General features: G+C 38.7%; 1 protein-coding gene across 10 annotated transcripts in view; it reads right to left on the bottom strand.

The window, feature by feature from the left end:
• LOC144309456 (ankyrin repeat domain-containing protein 26-like) overlaps positions 1–23,562 on the bottom strand; it is a 157,190-nt gene that overhangs the window by 97,951 nt on the left and 35,677 nt on the right. For all 10 annotated transcript variants that reach the window (XM_077890505.1, XM_077890508.1, XM_077890506.1 and 7 more), the window contains exons 9-13: positions 18,567–18,636; positions 11,935–11,989; positions 11,638–11,819; positions 4,933–5,156; positions 119–289 (exon numbers count right to left, since the gene is read on the bottom strand). In XM_077890505.1, coding sequence (XP_077746631.1) covers positions 119–289; positions 4,933–5,156; positions 11,638–11,819; positions 11,935–11,989; positions 18,567–18,636 — 702 coding nt within the window. The remainder of the gene's footprint in view (positions 1–118; positions 290–4,932; positions 5,157–11,637; positions 11,820–11,934; positions 11,990–18,566; positions 18,637–23,562) is intronic.

Genomic DNA, 23,562 nt, shown 5'->3' with positions numbered 1-23,562 from the left:
GATATACTTGAGTATTTCTTCCCTCAGCCTGTACGACACTATATTACAGTGTTTTACTTATATAATAATCATAGTTAACGTTCCTTCAGAGGGAAATAAAGAATTTATGGGATTTTACCTTCTTTCATCCTGATCCATTTTACTTAGACTGTTGTCATTACTCACTCGTAGTAGACTACCAGTTAGGGAATCGGCCTCCTCAAAGCCTGGTGTAATCACAGATGCTTTTGATGCCCACTTTACATTTTTATCTTTCTTTATTTCCATGATAGACAAACCAGGATCATTACTTAAAACAAAAATCCAGTTAAAATATCCATTAGAAAGCCAATATTTTCTAACAATTTTACTGGTAAGGAATAAAAAAAATTTTTTGTAAACATCTGTTACCCATCTGAATTCATTTATTAATTCATAGAACAGTTATGAAGTGCAACCATATGCAAGGAAATACACATATACAATTATGATACAATGTCATTTGTGGGGACAAAACTGCCTGTGTAGGACCTGTGGAATCAAGTGCCATTCACCAAGGCACGGGGGAAAAGTCTCATCTGCCCATGCATCGGGTAACAGGCATACGCACTACACACCCAGCTGTGGATCCGGCAAAAGCCCATAAATTGGCGCCACCCTCACCCTCACAGCCACCATCTGGGAGCCCCTGGAAAACACTTAGATAATCACCCATGGGGGTAGAGAGTCTTCGTGGAAAACCAGCTTTCCTATAGAGAAGTTCTAGCACATCACCAGAGCAAAACAATCAGGTTTGGACACATGGGAGCGGTAGTCATTAAAGACTGGAGGAGGTGACTGCTACTTCAAAGGCAAAGACAGCAATGCAAAAGGATATGACAAAATCAAGGAAATATGACACCAACAAAGGATTACAATAATCTTCCTGTAATCAATCTCAGACACATGGAGATCTGTAATTTATCCAAGAAAGATTTCAAAATCTCAGTCTTAAGGAAATTCAAGGAGCTACCAGAAAACACAAAAAGCCAATTCAGGGGTGCCTGGGTGGGTCAGGCAATTAAGTGTCTGACGCTTGATTTCATCTCAGGCTATGATCTCAGGGTCATGAGATTGAGCCCTGCATCAGGCTTACACTCAGCACAGTGTCCCTCTCCCTCTGCTATTCCCCCCTAGCTCACACACTTTCTCTCGCTAAAATAAATGAATAAAATCTTTAAAAAACAGTTAATTCAATAAAATGAGGAATACACTACATAAACAAAATGAGAAGTTTAATGAATAGCTGGAAGGGCTTAGTCAGTTTAAGTGTCTGACTTGGTTTTGGCTCAGGTCATGATCTCAAGGTTGTGGAATCACCCCCAGGTCTGCTTGAGATCCTCTCTCCATCTCTTTCTCTCTCTCCCCACTTGCTCTTTCTTTTTCTTTCTTTCTTTCTTTCTTTCTTTCTTTCTTTCTTTCTTTCTCTCTCTCTCTCTCTCTCTCTCTCTCTCTCTCTCAAATAAATACATTTTTAAAAATAATTTTAAAGGGACAAAGAAAAAGAAAATGTTTTGGTAACTTGTGCATACTTTTAGCCTAGTATCTAATCCTAATACAAAAAGCTAGATTTACCAACAGAAAATTATATATATTTTTTCATGGACTAAATGCATGCAAGAAAATATTATGAGCATATAGCTATGTAAATTTACAAAAAGACTGAATTTTCCCATAGGAGATTATCGGTTGAATAACTTTAGGGCACTGAAAACAAAAACAAAACCAGCAATTACTGTTTTAAAACTGCCATACAGATAACTCTTCTAGTTAAATTAAACATCCAAAAAAGATGGATCTTCCTGAAAGCAATTATTAAACAATTCTTCTCGACCCAAATTTCAGAAGTAAATCTGTAATTATGGATACGAAATAGCTTTCATTTTGAAAACAGTTAATAGAAGCAACTTTTAAATAGAAAACAACTGGTTAAAGACACCTCAAAGTTATGTTGGCGGGGGAATGCTAACATGCAGCCATGGTAACGAGAACCCATCAGAACCAGTTTTAAATGTTTGTAATGATCAATGCCATCTGTCCTCACTCACTAGCCAACCAATGTCAGCTTCTCCCTCATGAAGTATAGCCAATGTGGGACAAAATCACTCCAATACGCATGCCTTGAATGCCAACCAATCAACAACAGTCTTACCCAAATTACCATGGTGGCTTCAGATGATGACAAACCACTTAATTCTCTGAAAGTCTCCCAAGTCTTAAACTCCACTTTTCCTGAAACTGTATATAGAAAGCGAAGACTACTCTGTCAGAAAAGACTGTAAGTGGCCAGCATAGCTCCCTCTTATTAGTCAGCAGTAAATTCCGACTTCACCTTTATATTTCAGATATTGAGGGCTCATATCCTCTGGCAAAAATGTTTAAAGTCCTATAATAATTTACCACCATATTTCATTTTCCTTAATGAAACATAAATGAAGTTTGCTCTTCCTTTGTTCCATTCTACTATAATTAAAACTAACATAAATACCAGTAAAAGAATAAGTAGCAAGTAACCACAAGATTAGGCCCAAATAATCCACAAAATGCAGATAACGGACAGGTTAAATTGTCAGAATGGACCCATGCCAACCGTTCTTTCTGTTTAAGTGAGAATTGGTATTATGTTAAAAACAATACACACGGTTTAGTTAAACTCCATTCACTCAACAAACATTTATTGAATAGCACTATATATGCTAGAATGTTCTCTAAGCACTGAGGACACGGCCATAAACAGAAAAAACCCTACTCACGAGGATAGTAAACATAGTAACAATAAACTACACAGTATGAGAGGAGAAAAACTAAAGCAGAGAAATCAAATTTCAATGTGTTGTAGCAAAAGGGGTGGTCGAAATACTAGTCAGGATAAACCAAGAAGGGCCTTGCTGAGAAAGTGACCTTGAAGCAAAAACCAGGGAGAAAAAGAGGGAGCAAGGAGTAAGCCATGAGGATACCTGAGAGAAAAGCACTCCACAGAGAGTTTATAACAAGTACAGAGGTATGCCTGAAGTGTTTATAATGAGGGTGGGGGGTAAGAATAGTGAGAAATTCAAGTGTGGCTGAACAGAAGGAAAGGGATAGAAAGTAGTTCAAATCAGAGAGACAGAGGGAGGAAAGGATAGGGAGGGACCCGAGATGAACAAGTCACATAAGGCCTTGTAGCTATTAGAAAGAACTTGAGTGAATGGGAGGCCATTAGGTTTTGAGCAGAGGAGGACATAATCTGACTTATGTTTTAATAGATCCACTGTGTTTAGAATTAATGGAAAGTGAATTTTCGAAGATTATATAATATGAAGTCACTATTGAAAAATTTGATGTGGTGCATGTTGAAATATATGCTCTTTAAAATGGAAGAATAAGGGGCGCCTGGTTGGCTCAGTCGGTAAAGCGTCTGCCTTCGGCTCAGATCATAACCCTGGAGTCCCGGGATCAGCCCCACTTCAGGCTCCCCGCTTCTCCCTCTGCCTCTGCCGCTCCCTGCACTCACACACTCTCTCTCTCAAATAAATAATCTTAAAAACATTTTTAAAGGAAAAATAATAGCCTGTATGCAAAGTGCCTGAAAAAGAAGATTCACTGCATTAACAACCTCTTGGTTTATAGCATAGGGATCAAATGTTTATACAGAATATGGGACAAGTTGCCACGTGAAATCTCTTCGTAATAATATTCAGATCAATTTGAGAGTCCAACATTTGAGCACTCGTGCATTGGGAACCAAAACCAAAAACCTAATAATTAGCAGTTTTGTTGGTAATAAGGTAGAGTGCCAGTGTAGCAGGTAACTTCCCTTTGCAACTCAGCAGATATTAAAAGTATTCTAAAGTTATTGTAAGACATCAAACCAAACACTTTAAATATACTTTGGGGGATCCCTGGGTGGCTCAGCAGTTTAGCGCCTGCCTCCAGTCCAGGGTGTGATCCTGGAGTCCAAGGATCGAGTCCCACATCAGGCTCCCTGCATGGAGCCTGCTTCTCCCTCTGCCTGTGTCTCTGCCTGCCTCTCTCTCTCTCTCTCTCTCTCTCTCTGTCTCTCATGAATAAATAAAAATAAAAATTAAAAATTTTAAATTTGTTAAACAATCAAAACCCTGCAGACCTAAATTCATTTTCTCAGATAGTTACATGCTGCATTATTTTATAGGTGTGAAAACTTACTTCCTTATGGATGGAGAGTTAGACTCCCTCCAAGTTTTTGATAGATCATCTTAACATATATATGTAACATGTTTATGTAAGTATTCTTAATATATCTGTCATATTTTATAAATATAATAATATATAATAAATGTTCTTAGAATATGTGTGTCTAAGTGTTGACACAAGTCATGTTTTCCTATAGGATCTACTCCTGGCAATGAAGCCGTTGGGATATAGGGACAGCATATATGAAATTTGAAATGCACTGCTACATCACTCTTCAGAAAGGATTTGTCAATTTTCTTCCTCTCTCTCGCTTTTAAAGATTTTTATTTATTTATTCAGGAGAGACACAGAGTGAGGCAGAGACATGGGCAGATGGAGAAGCAGGCTCCTCATGGGAAGCCTGATGCAGGACTCGATCCCACGACCCCGAGATCACAACCTGAGCCAAAGGCAGACGTTCAACCACTTAGCCACTCAGGTGCAACGGATCTGACAATTTTCACCTAACAACAGTGTATGAGAATGACTTTTTCCTTACATTTGCTAACCTAGGTTATTTTTTTTTTTAGTTAAATATTTATCACTATGCCTGCAAAACAATTTGATACCTTACTGGTCTTTGCCTCTTTCTGTTTAGCACCCTGGGTGGAATATCTCTACTAAAAATATAAAATGTGTTAAACATGAACATTAGCTCCAAACAGAATTTGTTTTATAGAAAAATAATAATTATCTACTGTTTAAATATTGCTATAGGCTTACCTATCAGAATCTTCATTCTGCGTGGTAGGAAACAGGTGGTTATCAGTTTTTCCAGTCTTTCTTTGTTGAATTAGTCCAGCAGCAGGAGCAGCAGCAGCAGCAGCAGCAGCAACAGCAAGAGCAGTACCAAGAGCAGGAGCAGCAGCAGCAGCAGCAGCAGCATCATATATGTTTTCTGCTCCTTCCATTTTATTACTCGTGTGCTGCTTCCTTTCTTTTCCAGTCTTGAATGGAAATTTGATAGTTACAACTTCATTCATTAAAAAGAACTTTTTTCATTAATTGTATCATTTGACTCTTTAATGTAATTTTAATCAATAAAACTATCTTGCACTGAACTTTATCATTACGTGTAATTGTAATTTTTGGAAATTCTGCTTCATTTCTGTTGGAATAGAACAACATAATTTTCCAGAATTCCAAAAAGGGCTTTCTTAATTTTGTGTTCATATCTACACTTTGTTACCTAACATTCCCAACTTCACCCCATCTGACCAGCAGATACAAAGAAATAAAAAGACACAAAAATCTGTCCTCTTCCGTCTTTACCATCTGGATTTTGCTTACACCGACAGATTCAAAGGATGTGACATTGTGATGCTCCAGGAACAAAGAGGAAGCTTTCCATTTCTGCACTGAGCTATTCTTTCCCCAACTGCCTTTTATAATTCTTTTTTCATTTGGATCCCAGAGCTATCAAAAAAGTCACAGTGTTCATTAAAATATGTGAACCAAAGTTCACCACAACATAAAAGGAGCAAAACTGATATTAGTGTCGAATTTTGGGAAATGAGTAATGCTCCCCAAATTTCACATTCCATAACCATAAAATTTTATAGCTAGAGGGTATAAAAATAATTATCAACTTTAATCCCATTTTCTATTGATAATGGGAATAAAACCAAAAAAGATTACATGATTTGTCCAAAGTTCCTAAAGTGGCATTACCTAGCATCAAAGAGATGATACAATTCCTTGATGCTGAATCAAATAAATGACCCAACAAGTTTATTAATCAGCTATGCTAAAAGTGTGACTTTGGCACAGTAATTTAATACCTTAATTGGGGATGAGGCGCTTAGCTAATTTTTATTTTAAAGGAGGATATCTCTAGATTTTATTTTTCACCTCAAACATCAGTTTTCTCCCTTAGAGTCAAATACTGAAGGTTTGCTGAAAATCTATGCTACCTACATGATAAAAGTCGTATGTGTCAAAATATATCATCCTTTATTAAACAAAATGTAAAGGTTTGATTCAACAAAAACACCTGAGAATGATGATTAAACAAACACATATATGTGTATACACACACACACACACACACACACACACACACGTGGACACCTGGGTGGCTCAGTCAGTTAAACATCTGCCTTTGGCTCAGGTCATGATCCCCGGGATCTAGGATCAAGACCCGTGCATCAGGCTTCGTGCTCCGCCAGGAGTGTGCTTCTCCCTTTCCCTTCCACACCTGCTCCCATTTGTGTTCTCTCTCTTGGTGTCAAATAAAATCTAAAAAAAAAAAAAAAAAAAAAAAATTTTTTTTTTTTTTTAATGTAGAGGAGATGCCTGAGTGGCACAGTTAGTTGGGCCTCCATCTCTTGATTGCAGTTCAGTTCATGATCTCCTGATCATGGGATTGAGCTCCGCTTCAGGCTCCACCCTCACTGGGGAGTTTGCTTCTCTCCCTTTCTCTCTCCCTCTACCCCCTTCACCCTGCTCACACACTCAAATAAATAAGTAAATAAATAAGTAAGTAAGTAAATAAATAAATCCTAAAAGAAAAAAAGGAGTCTGTTAAACTTTATCCCAAGAAGGTAGTAGGAGATGAAGAGGGACACTCTATCATACTAAAGGATCTCTCCAAAAAGACGACCTAACAATCATGAATATGTATGCCCCAAATGCAGGAACTGCCAAGTATAACAATTAATAACCAATGTTAGGACATACTTAGATAATAATACACATATACTTGGTGACTTCAATCTAGTGCTTTCGACACTCGATAGGTCTCCTAAGTACAACATCTCCAAAGAAACAAGCGCTTTAAATGATACACTGGACCAGATGGATTTCACAGATATTTACAGAAATTTACAACCAGACGCAACTGAATACACATTCTTCTCAAGTGCACATGGAACTTTCTCCAGAATAGGCCACATACTGGGTCACAAATCAGGTCTTAAACGATACCAAAAGATTGGGATTGTCCCCTACATATTTTCAGACCATAATGCTTTGAAACTAGAACTAAACCACAAGAAGAAATATGGAAGGATTTCAAACACGTGGAGGTTAACACCATCCTGCTAAACGATTAAAGGGTCAACCAGAAAATTAGAGAAGAATTAAAAAGATTCCTGGAAACTAATGAGAATGAAGATACAACCGTTCAAAATCTTTGGGAACAGCAAAAGCAGTCCTGAGGGGGAAATACATCGCAAGACCAGCATCCGTCCCCAAACTGGAAAGAACTCAATGCAAAAGCTAACCTTGCACCTAAAGGAGCTGGAGAAGGAACAGCAACGGAAACCTTCAACCAGCAGAAGACAATTAATAAAGATTCGAGCAGAACTCAATGAGATAGAGACCAGAAGAACTGTGGAACAGATCAACAAAAACCAGGAGTTGGTTCTTTGAAAGAATTAATAAGACAGATAAACTATTAGCCAAACTTATTAAAAAGAAGAGAGAGAAGACCCAAATTAATAAAATCATGAACGAGAGGGAGGGATCACCACCAACACCAAGGAAATACAAACGATTTTGAAAACTTAGTATGAGCAGCTTTACGCCAATAAATTAGGCAATCGAGAAGAAATGGGTGCATTCCTGGAAAACCACAAACTACAAAACTGCAACAGGAAGACATAGAAAACCTGAACAGGCCAATAACCAGGGACGAAACTGAAGCAGTCATCAAAAACCTACCAAGACACAAAAGTCCGGGGCCAGATGGCTTCCCAGGGGAATTCTATCAAACGTTTAAAGAACAAACCATACCTATTCCACTAAAGCTGTTATGAAAGATAGAAAGGGATGGAGTACTTCCAAAGTCGTTCTATGAGGCCAGCATCACCTTAATTGCAAAACCAGACACAGACCCCACCAAAAAGGAGAATTATAGACCAATACCCTGATGAACACGGACGCAAAAATTCTCAACAAGATACTAGCCAACAGGATCCGACAATACATTAAGAAGATGATTCACCATGACCCAGTGGGATTTATCCCCGGGATGCAAGGCTGCTTCAACACTTGTAAAGCAATCAATGTGATTCATCATATCAGCAAGAGAAAGAACCAAGAACCACATGATCCTCCCAATAGATGCAGAGAAAGCATTTGACAAAATACAACATCCATTCCTGATCAAAACTCTTCAGAGTGTAGGGATAGAGGGAACATTCCTCAGCATCTTAAAAGCCATCTACGAAAATATCGTTCTCAATGGGGAAACACTGGTAGCCTATCCCCTAAGATCAGGAACAAGACAGGGATGTCCACTCTCACCATTGCTATTCAACATAGTACCAGAAGTCCTAGCCTCGGCAATCAGGCAACAAAAAGAAATAAAAGGCATTCAAAGTGGCAAAGAGGAAGTCAAACTCTCCCTCTTTGCAGATGACATCATAATGCAGCTAGAAAACCCAAGAGACTCCACCCCAAGACTGCTAGAACTCACAGCCATTTGGCAGTGTGGCAGGATACAAAATCAATGCCCAGAAAACAGTGGCATTTCTATACACTAACAATGAGACTGAAGAAAGAGAAATGAAGGAGTCAATCCCAATTACAATTGCACCCAAAAGCATAAGGTAACAAGGAATATACATAACCAAAGAGGTAAAGGGTTTCTACCCTCAAAACTACAGAACACTTCTGAAGGAAATTGAGGAAGACACAAAGAGATGGAAACATATACCATGCTCATGGATTGGCAGAATGAATATTGGGAAAATGTCAATGGTACCCAGGGAAATTTACACACTTAATGCAATCCCTATCAACATACTATGGACTTTCTTCAGAAAGTTGGAACAAATCATCTTAAGATCTCTGTGGAATCAGAAAAGACCCCAAATAGCTAGGGGAATATTAAAAAAGAAAACCATAGCTGGGGGCATCACAATGCCAGATTTCAGGTTGTACTACAAAGCTGTGGTCATCAAGACAGTGAGGTACTGGCACAAAAACAGACACATAGATCAATGGAAACAGAATGGAGAATCCAGAAGTGGGCCCTCAACTCTATGCTCAAATAATAGTCGGCAAAGCAGGAAAGACTATCCACTGGAAAAAAGACAGTCTCTTCAATAAATGGTGCTGGGAAAATTGGACAGCCACATGCAGAAGAATGAAACTGGACCATTCTCTTATGCCATACACAAAGAAAAACTCAAAATGGATGAAAGATCTGAATGTGAGACAGGAATCCATCAGAATCCTAGAGGAGAACACAGGCAACACCCTTTTTGAACTTGGCCACAGCAACTTCTTGCAAGATACATCCCTGAAGGGAAGAGAAAGCAAAGCAAAAGTGAATTATTGGGACTTCATCAAGGTAAGAAGCTTCTGCACAGCAAAAGAAACAGTCAACATAACTAAAAGGCAACCTACAGAATGGGAGAAGGTATTTGCAAATGACCTATCAGATAAAGGGCTAGTATCCAAGATCTATAAAGAACTTAGTAAACTCAAAGAAACAACAATCCAATCATGCTATGGGCAAAAGACATGGACAGAAATTTCACAGAGGAAGACATAGACATGGCCAACAAGCACATGAGAAAATGCTCTGCATCACTGGCCACCAGGGAAGTACAAATCAAAACCACAATGGGATACCACCTCCCACCAGTGAGAATGGGCAAAATTAACAAGGCAGGAAACAACAAATGTTGGAGAGGATGTGGAGAAAGGGGAACCCTCTTGCACTGTTGCTGGGAGTGGGAACTGGCACAGCCACTCTGGAGAACTGTGTGGAGGTTCCTCAAAGAGTTAACAATAGATCTGTCCTACGACCCAGCAATTGCACTGCTGGGGATTACCCCAAAGATACAGATGCAGTGAAATGCCAGGACACCCGCACCCCGATGTTTCTTGCAGCAATGTTCACAATAGACTAACTGTGGAAGGAGCCTCGGTGTCCATCGAAAGATGAATGGATAAAGAAGATGTGGTCTATGTATACAATGGAATATTACTCAGCCATTAGAAACGACAAATACCCACCATTTGCTTTGAGGTGGAGGGACCTGGACGGTATTATGCTGAGTGAAATGTGTCAGTCTTTAAAGGACAAACATTACATGGTCTCATTCATTTGGGGAATATAAAAATTAGTGAAAGGGAATAAAGGGAAATAGAGAAATTGAGTGAAAATATCAGTGAGAGTGACAAAACATGAGAGACACCTCACCCTGGGAAATGACCAAGGTGTAGTGCAAGGGGAAGCGGGCAGGGGGTTGGGGTGAGTGGGTTATGGGCACTGAGGGAGTCACTTGGCAGGATGAGCACTGGGTGTTATGGTATATGTTAACAAACTGAATTCCAATAAAAAATTACAAATAAAATACAAAATTAAAAAATACAAAATACAAAATATAACAACTATGAAGACTAAAGTTTCCCGAGATAACGTAAAATGTATCCACTGTTGGAGATCTTTGAGAAAGTAAAGGTCATCCTTCTACAAATAATATTGTATACTCTACGGGCAACTTTTCCTTCCTTACGATTCTATAATGATAAATCATCTTATAAAAAAATGATAAATCATGAGTTTATTCATTTGACATGTGTCTCTATTCTAAGCTTATATTTAAAAAAAGATGCATCAGAATCCAGAAAATAGTTTTTATATTTTTTAAGAATCTTGCAGCTTAAAATTTATTTTTTTCATTTAATGGATAGAGATTAAGAACCTCACTTACCTAAGAAAAAAATTCAGTTTTAATTAATGAAAAAACTAAAATGTTTATTTACGTCCTCTCTATTCTCAAAAGATATAAAGTCGACCAAGATTATACCACACAGTAAGTTTAATTAGAAACCACAAGAAAGACAACAGCCAAAGTTCAAAACTCATAATAAATCTGATTATGGCTTAAAACAGACTTCACTTTGTACTATGTATAAACACAACTCTTGCTAAATTAAATATAGGCTATCATACTTTATTAAACTTAAAAGGGTAAAATTTCCTCCCAGTTCTTCATAAAAACCAGCTGTCATTCTGAAGAATCTGAGCATGTTTTGTATTGCCTTTTATTAACTTGCATTTAAAATAATTTCTACCGCATTTTATAATATACAGCATCTGTTCTACCTTAGCCTCACTACTGCTGTGTTTTTAATAATAATCTCTCTAAACTCTCTTATCTTTACATTCATCTCATCCTTATTAAATGAATTCTTACCCCACAACCCCTCCCCTCATCTTCACATCCATCTAGCTATTCTATCCAGTTGCTTTCTAATTCTTTCCCTCCATAATGGCACACCTAAGATTTGTTTATTCCCACCAACCGTAATAAATCTCAACCCAGTACTTACTTCTCTGTTGTTATTACACTGTTTTCTCTTATATTCTTGAGGGCTTCCATTTCTCCCTAAGATTCTTTTCATTATAAGGATATCAAGAGGATAGTATGTGAAAAAACATGGGGGACAAAGTTCAAAACAACTTACCTTTGTAACACCAAGCATTGCTGAAGACGTTTGAGGAGTTTCGGGTGATACAAAAGCAAGAGGAGAATAGTCAGAGACATTGACGGATGGTTTACAGAGAGTTTCAGTCTTATCTTCCCTTGCAAAATTGTTGTCAGCAAATAAAGGTCTATCTTCTTGGCTCACAAGACCACATTTTGCTTCTATTTAGTGAAAAACAAAGTAAAGAGTACATGAAGATATCTGTAACTTTGAATTACTAAATAACACAAAAATGGACAAAACTCCGTGAAAAACACAAATCTTCAAATAGCTTACTCTTGGGTCGCAGAAAAGCAGCCATTTGCTTTCTTAAGTTTAGTTTCGGGACAGTCTAGAAAAAAAATTGATAGTTTTCAGGATTACAAGTATCACATTTCGTAAAAATAATTGTAATATTCACCATTACCAAATGAACACCATTACAAAAAGAACACAGGTTTTGGAGATCATTCAAATACAGATTCAAATCTCAGTTCCGCCATTTACTAACCTACATTTTCTCATGGGGTGAAGATTATAAGAGATTTAATAGTCCCAAAATGTTACTTTTCTTACCCCTGATTATTATACAAAGTCTTCCTCAAAAAGTTAAATAAAAATAGAGCTATCCGGGATCCCTGGGTGGCGCAGCGGTTTAGCGCCTGCCTTTGGCCTAGGGCGCGATCCTGGAGACCCTGGATCGAATCCCACGTCGGGCTCCCGGTGCATGGAGCCTGCTTCTCCCTCTGCCTATGTCTCTGCCTCTCTCTCCCTCTCTCTCTCTGTGACTATCATAAATAAATAAAAATTTAGGGAAAAAAATAGAGCTAACCTATGACCCAGCAATCGCAGTACTCAGTATTTATCCAAAAGATACAAACATAGTGATTTGAAAGGGCACCAGCACCCCAACGTTTAAAGCAGCAATGACCACAATAGCCAAACTACAGAAAAGCCCGATGCCCACTGACAGATGAATGGATAAAGAAGATGCAGTGTGTATAAATACAATGGAATATTACTCAGCCATCCTAAAGAATGAAATCTTGCCATTTGCAATAACATAGATGGGACTTAAGAGTATTATACTAAGTGAAATAAGTTAGAGAAAGACAAATACCATATGATTTCAATCCTATGTGGAATTTAAGAAACAAAACGGAGGTGCATAGCGGAAGAGAGGGAAAAATAAGATAAAAATCAGAGAGAGAGACAAACCGTAAGAGACTCTTAATCATAGGAAATAAACTGAGGGTTGTTGGAGGGGAGAGGGTTGGGGCAATGGGGTAATTGGGTGATGGTAATTAAGGAGGGCTCTTGAAGTAATAAGCACTAGATGATGTATGCAACTGATGGATCACTGAATTCTACCTCTGAAACTAATAATACGCTATATGTTAATTAATTTGAATTTAAAAATTTTAAAAAGGGGATCCCTGGGTAGCTCAGTGGTTTAGCGCCTGCCTTTGGCCCAGGGTGGGATTCCTGGAGACCAGGGATCGAGTCCCATGTCAGGCTCCCTGCATGGAGCCTGCTTCTCCCTCTGCCTGTGTCTCTGCCTCTCTCTCCCTATGTCTATCATGAATAAATAAAAAAATCTTAAAAAAAAATTTTTTTTTAATACTTTCTTTACCAAAATGTCTTAAAATAAAAATCTATCCCTAGGTAATTTAAATTAAAAAAACTAACAATAAGGGCAGCCCCGGTGGCGCAGCGGTTTAGCACCGCCTGCAGCCCAGCGCGGGATCCTGGGGACCCTGGATCGAGTCCCACATCAGGCTCTCTGTATGATGCCTGCTTCTCCCTCTGCCTGTGTCTCTGCCTCTCTCTCTGTCTCTATGACTAAATAAATAAAATCTTTTAAAAAAACTAACAATAAGAAATGTCATTATTGGGACGCCTGTGTGGCTCAGTGGTTGAGCATCTGCCTTCGGCTCAGGGTGTGATCCCAGAGTCCCACATCAGGCTCCCTACATGGAGCCTGCTTCTCCTCCCTCTGCCTCTGTCTCTGACTCTCTCATGAATAAATGAATACAATATTTTTAAAAATTAATTATTTTATTATATTTAAAATTTTTCAAATGTGTTTGAATGATTTATAATTGCATGACGATCTCTTATAAGAGAAAATATTAAAATTTAGTTTCTAGTAGTATTTATTTGGGCAAGTTGGCATTACAAACAGTTTAAGTTGCTTTTGTTTGTCAAAATGCTAAGGACAAATGATTATCTAACATCAGCTCCTTCCAGGAATGTGAGAAAAATAATAAGGCTTGTGGGGTAATGATTCAGGAATGAAAACCACAGACACACACAGACAACAGAAAGGCATAATCAAAAATATTGACAATAAACATAGAAAGAGATGGACTGAAAGAACAGACACTAAAGAAACGTGTTTTGTTTTTTTTTCCCCCATGTAAGGAAAACGTAGGGTACGGGAAAGTCATGTACAAAAAAATGCAGGGGGGACAGCCATGGTGGTTCAGTGGTTGAGTGTCTGCATTCGGCCCAGGGCGAGATCCTGGAGCCCCAGGATCGAGTCCCATGTCAGGCTCCCTGTATGGAGCCTGCTTCTCCCTCTGCCTGTGTCTCTGCCTCTCTCTGTGTGTGTGTGCGTGTGTGTGTGTGTGTGTGTGTGTGTGTGTCTGTCATGAATAAATAAAACCTTTAAAAAATGCAGGAAGAAGAAGAAAAAAAGAAAAACATAAGACGTGACCAATCAAGCATGATCTTAAGGCAGGGAAAAATGTAAGTTAAAAAAGGCCTGTGGAAAAAATGGTTAGGTTAGTATTAACTTATTAGTTAATACTAATTAATTATTAATTATTAATAATACTAACAACCATTTTTCCACAGGCCACACTATATGTGTGTGTATGTGTGTGTGTGTGTGTGTGTGTGTGTATGTATGTATGTATAGTTAGGAATATACAATGAACAGCCGCCTCTGTTTAATATATAAATGTAACATTTATATAATAGATTGCCCCCTATATATTTTCAGACCATAATGCTTTGAAACTAGAACTAAACCACTAAAAGAAGAAATATGGAAGGATTTCAAACACGTGGAGGTTAACGACCATCCTTCTAAACGATTAAAGGATCAACCAGGAAATTAGAGAAGAATTAAAAAGATTCCTGGAAACTTATGAGAATGAAGATACAATCGTTCAAAATCTTTGGGATACAGCAAAAGCAGTCCTGAGGGGGGAATACATCGCAAGACCAGCATCCGTCCCCAAACTGGAAAGAACTCAAAGCAAAAGCTAACCTTGCACCTAAAGGAGCTGGAGAAGGAACAGCAACTGAAACCTTCACCCAGCAGAAGACAATAAATAAATATTCGAGCAGAACTCAATGAGATAGAGACCAGAAGAACTGGGGAACAGATCAACAAAATCAGGAGTTGGTTCTTTGAAAGAATTAATTAATAAGACAGATAAATTATTAGCCAAACTTATTAAAAAGAAGAGAGAGAAGACCCAAACTAATAAAATCATGAACGAGGGGATCCCTGGGTGGCGCAGCAGTTTGGCACCTGCCTTTGGCCCAGGGCACGATCCTGGAGACCCGGGATAGAATCCCACGTCGGGCTCCCGGTGCATGGAGCCTGCTTCTCCCACTGCCTGTGTCTCTGCCCCTCTCTCTCTCTCTGTCTCTCTCTCTCTCTCTCTCTCTGTGACTATCATAAATAAATAAAAATTAAAAAAAATAATAATAAAATAAAATAAAATAAAATAAAATCATGAACGAGAGAGGAGGGATCACCACCAACACCAAGGAAATACAAACGATTTTGAAAACTTAGTATGAGCAGCTTTACGCCAATAAATTAGGCAATCGAGAAGAAATGGGTGCATTCCTGGAAAACCACAAACTACAAAACTGCAACAGGAAGACATAGAAAACCTGAACAGGCCAATAACCAGGGACGAAACTGAAGCAGTCATCAAAAACCTACCAAGACACAAAAGTCCGGGGCCAGATGGCTTCCCAGGGGAATTCTATCAAACGTTTAAAGAACAAACCATACCTATTCCACTAAAGCTGTTATGAAAGATAGAAAGGGATGGAGTACTTCCAAAGTCGTTCTATGAGGCCAGCATCACCTTAATTGCAAAAGCAGACACAGACCCCACCAAAAAGGAGAATTATAGACCAATACCTTGATGAACACGGACGCAAAAATTCTCAACAAGATACTAGCCAACAGGATCCGACAATACATTAAGAAGATGATTCACCATGACCCAGTGGGATTTATCCCCGGGATGCAAGGCTGCTTCAACACTTGTAAAGCAATCAATGTGATTCATCATATCAGCAAGAGAAAAAAAACAAGAACCACATGATCCTCCCAATAGATGCAGAGAAAGCATTTGACAAAATACAGCATCCATTCCTGATCAAAACTCTTCAGGGTGTAGGGATAGAGGGAACATTCCTCAGCATCTTAAAAGCCATCTACGAAAAGCCCACAGCAAATATCGTTCTCAATGGGGAAACACTGGGAGCCTTAACCCTAAGATCAGGAACAAGACAGGGATGTCCACTCTCACCACTGCTATTCAACATAGTACCAGAAGTCCTAGCCTCAGCAATCAGGCAACAAAAAGAAACAAAAGGCATTCAAAGTGGCAAAGAGGAAGTCAAACTCTCCCTCTTTGCAGATGACATGATACTGTGCATAGAAAACCCAAAAGAGGGCAGCCTGGGTGGCTCAGTGGTTTAGCACTTCCTTCGGCCCAGTGCCTGGTCCTGGGGACCCGGGATCGAGTCCCGCGTCCGGCTCCCTGTGTGGAGCCTGCTTCTCCCTCTGCCTGTGTCTCTGACTCTCTCTCTCACTGTATCTCATAAATAAATGAATAAATAAAATCTTAAAAAAAAGAAAGAAAAAGAAAACCCAAAAGACTCCACCCCAAGATTGCTAGAAATCATACAGCAATTCGGCATTGTGGCAGGATACAAAATCAATGCCCAGAAATCAGGTGCATTTCTATACACAAACAATGAGACTGAAGAAAGAGAAATGAAGGAGTCAATCCCAATTACAATTGCACCCAAAAGCATAAGATACCTAGGAATATACATAACCAAAGAGGTAAAGTGTCTCCACCCTCAAAACTACAGAACACTTCAGAAGGAAATTGAGGAAGACCCAAAGAGATGGAAAAATATGCCATGCTCACAGATTGGAAAAATTTCAATGCTACCCAGGGCAATTTACACATTTAATGCAATCCCTATCAACATACTATGGACCTTCTTCAGAGAGTTGGAACAAATCATCTTAAGATTTGTGTGAAATCAGAAAAGACCCCAAATAGCTAGGGGAATATTAAAAAAGAAAACCATAGCTGGGGGCATCACAATGCCAGATTTCAGGATGTACTACAAAGCTGTGGTCATCAAGACAGTGTGGTACTGGCACAAAACAGACACATAGATCAATGGAAACAGAATGCAGAATCCGCAAGTGGACTCTCAACTTTATGGTCAACTAATATTCAACAAAGCAGGAAAGACTATCTACTGGAAAAAAGACAGTCTCTTCAATAAATGGTGCTGGGAAAATTGGATAGCCACATGCAGAAGAATGAAACTGGACCACTTTTTTACACCATACACAAAGATAAACTCAAAATGGATGAAAGATCTAAATGTGAGACAGGAATCCATCAGAATCCTAGAGGAGAACACAGGCAACACCCTTTTTGAACTTGGCCATGGCAACTTCTTGCAAGATACATCCCTGAAGGGAAGCAAAACCAAAGCAAAAATGAATTATTGGGACTTCATCAAGGTAAGAAGCTTCTGCATAACAAAAGAAACAGTCAAGAAAACTAAAAGGCACCCTACAGAATGGAAGAAGTTATTTGCAAATGACCTATCAGATAAAGGGCTAGTATCCAAGATCTATAAAGAACTTAGTAAACTCAACAGCAAAGAAACAAACAATCCAATCATGCTTTGGGCAAAAGACATGGACAGAAATTTCACAGAGGAAGACACAGACATGGCCAACAAGCATATGAGAAAATACTCCAGATCACTGGCCATCAGGGAAATATAAATCAAAACCAGAATGAGGTATCATCTTCCACCAGTGAGAATGGGCAAAATTAACAAGGCAGGAAACAACAAATGTTGGAGAGGATGTGGAGAAAGGGGAACCCTCTCACACTGTTGTTAGCAATCTGAACGGGTACAGCCACCCTGGAAAACTGTGTGGAGTTTCCTCAAAGAGTTAACAATAGAACTGCCCTATGACCCAGCAATTGCACTTCTGAGGATTTACCCAAAGCTACAGATGCAGTGAAATGCAGGACACCTGCACCCCAATATTTATAGCAGCAATGTCCACAATAGCCAAACTGTGGAAGGAGCCTCGGTGCCCATCGAAAGATGAATGGATAAAGAAGATGTGGTCTATGTATACCATGGAATATTACTCAGCCATTAGAAATGACAAACACCCACCATTTGCTTTGACGTGGATGGAACTGGAGGGTATTATGCTGAGCAAAATAAGTCAATTTGAGAAGGACAAACATTATATGTTCTCATTCATTTGGGGAATATAAGAATTGGTGAAAGGGAACATAGGGAGAGGAGAAAAAATGAGTGAAAATATCAGTGAGAGTGACAGAATATGAGAGACACCTAACTCTGGGAAATGAATAAGGGGTAGTGGAAAGGGAGGTGGGGGGGGGGTTGTGGTGACTGGGTGATGGGCACTGAGGGGGTCACTTGGCAGGATGAGCATTGGGTGTTATGCTAAATGTTGGCAAATTGAACTCCAATAAAAAAAAGTTAAAAAAACATAAAATGACAAGAGGCAAGCCACTTTATATTTTAAGAGTAAATAATACACAACACTAAACTCAGAGCAGGAAAATTAATTTTACAAGAGAGTACTTTACCTTGGTACCAGAACTTAAGTCCTCATGTTTTGAAGGCCTTGAATCATCAGTATCAGCTTTGCAGGTACGACTTTACAGCAAAAATAGAAAACAAAGACAAGTTCATTTCTTTAAAAAGAAAAATCGAGTCAAAGTCAGTTGTTTATTAATGAAGTTTCTTGACATACGAAAATTTAGCCTCGTTTTGGTTAAGCTTTTATTTTTAATTCTAGTATCCTTAACATACAGTGTTACATTAGTTTCATATATACAATATAATGATTTGGTAATTCCATACATCACCCAGTGCTCATCATGACTAGTGCATTCCTTAATTCCCATCTCCTATTTCACCCATTCCCCTACCAACATCCCCCCTGGTAACCATCAGTTTGTTCTCTATAGCAGTCTTCTTCTTGGTAAATCTGTCTTTTCTGTCTCCTTCGCTTATTTTTATTTTGTTTCTTACATGTTACTTAGGAGTGAAATCATATTTGTCTTTCTCTGACTTACACTGCTTAGCGTAATACGCTCTAGCTCTCACCATGCAAATGACAAGATGTCATTCTTTTCAATGGCTGAACAATATTCCATTGTGTGTGTGTGTGTGTATATATATATATGTGTGTGTGTGTGTGTGTGTGTATATATATATATATATATATATACACACACACCACTTTTTATTCACTAATCCATCAACATGCACACTTAGGCTGATGATTGCAAATAATGCTGTAGTAAAAACATGAGTGCATGTATCCCTTTGAATTGGTGTGTTTGTCATATCTGGGTAAATACGCAGGAGTGCAACTCTTGGATTGTTAGTTTTGTTTTTAACTTTTTGAGGAACCGCCATACGGTTTCCCATGGTGGCTGTCCCAGTTTGCACTTCCACCAAAAGTGCAACAGGGTTCCTTTTTCTCCACATCCTCAACTACACTTGTTTCTTGTGGTTTTGATTTTAGCCATTCTGACAGGTGTGCAGCGCTATCTCATTGTAGTTTTGATTTGCATTTCCCTGATGACGTGTGATGCTGATCATCTTTTTATATATCTGTTGGCCAACTGGACATCTTCTTTGGAAAAATGTCTGATATATTCTGATCATTCTTGACCTGGATTGTGTTTTGGGTGTTGAGATGTATCAGTTCTTTAGATTCTTACACTAACCTTTATCAGATATGTCATATGCAAATGTCTTCTCCCATTCTGTAAGGTTGCCTTTTAGTTTTGTGGATTGATTCCTTCACTGCAAAAGCTTTTGATTTTGATGTAGCCCCAACAGTTTATTTTGCTTTTATTGCTCTTGCCTCAGGAGACATAAAAAAAGAAAAACCTGGCTACAGCTAATACCAGAGAGATCATTGCCTGTGCTCTCTTCAAGGATAAAATGGTTTCATGTGATATATTTATATCTTTAAACCATTTTGAATTTATTTTTGTAAATGGTGAAAGAAAGTGGTCCTGTTTCAATCTTTTATATACCCATTCAGTTTTCCTAGCATCATTTATTGAAGGAGACTGCCTTTTCAAACCATTGGATATTCTTTCTTGCTTTGTCAAAGATTAATTAGCCATATCATTATAGTTTATTTCTGGATTTTCTATACTATTCTACTGATATTTGTATCCATTTAATGCCAATACTATGCCGTTTTGATTACTACAGCTTTGTAATATAACTTGAAATCTAGCATAGAGATATCTCCAGTTATGTTTTTCTTTTTCCAATATTGCTTTGGCTATTTGAGGTCTTCAGTGGTTCCATATAAATTTAGTGTTGCTTGCTCTAGTTCTGTGAAACATGTCGATGGATTTTAGTAGGCATTGCATTAAATTTGTAGATTGCTTTGGGTCCTATACACAGTTTAACAATAGGTGCTCTTCCAATCTATGAGATGGAATTCTTTCCACGTCTTTGTGTCATCCTCAATTGCTTTCACCAATGTTTTCAGAATACAGGTCTTTCAAAATTTGGCCTCTGTGTTATTTTTTTAACATGTTATTTATTTATTTATTTATTTATTTATTTATTTATTTATTTGAGAGAGAGAGAGAGAGTGTGTGTGTGTGCACAGTAGGCAGAGAGGCAGGTGGAGGGAGGGGAAAGAAGCAGGGCCCCTGCTGAGCAGAGAGCCTTATATGTGGCTCTATCCCAGTACCCTGACATCATGACCCAAGCCAAAGGCAGTCGCTTAACCGACTGAGCCAGCCAGGCGCCCCTTGGCCTCTGTTTTTAAAAAGGGTTTAGTTATCTATTTTGCTTTCACCTCTCCTAACCTGTGAAATGCCCAGTAAAGGCCCAGTTTTAGTTCCCATAACTAAGTGTGACAGGTGAGGAATTCTCTGAAATGTCTGACAGCTAACTGGACAAAAGTTAACCACCATGAATTATCACCTTCCACCTGTCAGAATGGCTAGAATCAAAAACACACACTAAAAAATATTGGTGAGGATGCAGAGACTAAGGAATACTCGTGAGCTGGTGATGAGGATAGAAATTGGGGCAGCCACTGTAAAAAACAAAATGGAGTTTCCTTGAAGAAGTACCAATAGAAATACCACATGATCCAGTAATCCACTACTGGGTACTTACTTACCCCCAAAAAAAGAAAACACTAATTTGAAAAGACATATGTACCCCAATGTTTACTGCAGCATTATTTACAACAGCCAAGATATGAAAGTAACCCATGTCCATCAACAGATGTATAACACACACACACACACACACACACACACACACACACAGAGCAATATTACTCAGCCATAAAAAAGAATGAAACCTTACCATTTGCAACAATGTGGATTACCTGGAGGGTATTAAGCCAAGTGAAATAAGTCAGAGCAAAATAGACAAATACTGTATGATTTCACTTATATGTAGAATCAAAAAAGCAGAACAAATGAACAAACAACCAAAAAGCAGAACCAGACCCATAAGTACAGAGAATTCTGTATTGCCAGAAGGGAAGTGGGTGGGGGACAGACAAAAATGGGTGAAGGGAAGTGGGAGGTTCAGCATTCCAGGTATAGTAAGTCACAGGGATAAAAGTACAGCATAGGGAATATAGTCAATAGAATTGTAAGAGCAATATGCAGTAACACATGGTAGCTACACTTGTGGTAAGCATGGGGTAACAACATAGACCTGCTGAATCACTATGTTGTACACATGAAACCAACATAACGGTGTGTCAACTATACTTAAATTTTGAAAAGGAACTATCTACAGATGTTAAAGAACAAATTTATATGTTATTACTTGGAATACTATTCCCGAAGAGATTAAAAGATTAAAAATTATAAAATCCAAGTTTCACAAGTCCTGCCTTATTTACGTCCACATAAACTAGCAAGACCTTAAAAATCATCAAGGGCACTCAGATACCCAAGAAGAGAGACTGCTATACAAATAGTCCTGATATCTGTGCCTCTATTTACCCACACACTGCCTAATATTTTCTTTTTGTGAGCTACCACTCCTGGATCACTCCTCTGCAGGGCTCAGTGGCACTCTCCAACGTTTAAGTCTTTAGCCTGCCAAGGCACAGATTCCCAAAACAAGGAAAGGCTCAAATGACCAAGAATAGGAGCCATTTCCTGCTCCTGGGAACCAGCTAAATGGAGTCTGAGTCATCCATGCAGTCATCTCAATGTAGGCACCTTACCAACTACCCAAATGAAGCTCCGTTATTGATCTGACAGCTAGTCCTACCCCACCAAACCCTACACATACATGGGAAGGGCATCAGAGAATTACGAAAAGAGGTGGAGCGATCACAAGACCCTGTGACCTTGGGCCATACATTTACATAGTTCAGAATCTCCATTCCCCCCATTATTTGAAAGGATCTAACCCGCCTTCTGTAAGGTGGGGTAGAAGTCGATGATGTCCCATTCCTATTTGCTGTAAATACTCTTGCCAGTGGTTCAACTGATTTTAATGTTTCTCAACAGAAACTCTGAAGTAGGGCAGCCGGATAGCCCAGCGGTTTAGTGCCACCTTCAGCCCAGGGCATGATCCTGGAGACCCAGGTTTGAGTCCCAAGTCAGGCTCCCTGCATGGAGCCTGCTTCTCCCTCTGCTTGTATCTCTGCCTGTCTCTCTCTCTCTCTCTCTCTCTGTCTCATGAATAAATAAAATCTTTTTTTAAAGGAAAAGAAACCCTGAAGTATGCTAGTTCCTTCAATTAAACCAACAAAAAGAGGGATCCCTGGGTGGCGCAGCGCTTTAGTGTCTGCCTTTGGCCCAGGGTGCGATCCTGGAGACCGGGATCGAATCCCATGTTGGGCTCCCGGTGCATGGAGCCTGCTTCTCCCTCTGCCTGTGTCTCTGCCTCTCTCTCTCTCTCTCTCTCTCTCTCTGTGTGTGACTATCATAAATAAATAAAAATTAAAATAAATAAATAAATAAATAAATAAATAAATAAATAAACAAACCAACAAAAAGAAATGCTGCTCAGGACTCTCTTGAACGCTCTATTTTATTTTATTTTATTTTTTTTTGAACGCTCTATTTTAATATGCTTTTATAAACAACAACCAATATCTTGTGTTCTTTCTTTGTGTAATTGACCTTTGTCTACCTTGTCATAAACTCCAATATTCTGTCATCATTTCTAAAACTCTTTTTCCTATTCAACCCAGTGTGGTTCTTCTTGAAACATGCCCTCTCCTGCTAATTCCCGTCTCATGTACAGTAGACCCACTCCCTATCTTTATATTATTAAATCAAAGATGAGAGAAAAGGGAAAAAATCTAAATTTAAATCTCATTTCTGTCAGTTATCAAATTCAAGTAAGTCACTTTAATCCCTTTTCAGTTTCAAATTCTCCACTTCAACAACCACTTGGTAAGGATGTTAAACATGGGTTACAGCATCAGAGAGTATTTTGATTAACACATCTCTAAGATTCTTTAAAACCCTGAAATTCTATCTGCTTTTCATTTTGTCTTTAGAAAAATGGAGAATCCTTAGCTGCAGAAATGATAAAAAGTAATGGAATAAAAGA

The sequence above is a fragment of the Canis aureus genome, unplaced genomic scaffold (assembly GCF_053574225.1).
Source record: "Canis aureus isolate CA01 unplaced genomic scaffold, VMU_Caureus_v.1.0 NW_027326411.1_RagTag, whole genome shotgun sequence".
NCBI classification, from domain to species: domain Eukaryota; kingdom Metazoa; phylum Chordata; class Mammalia; order Carnivora; family Canidae; genus Canis; species Canis aureus.
This window is presented reverse-complemented; position numbering and strand designations above follow the sequence as displayed.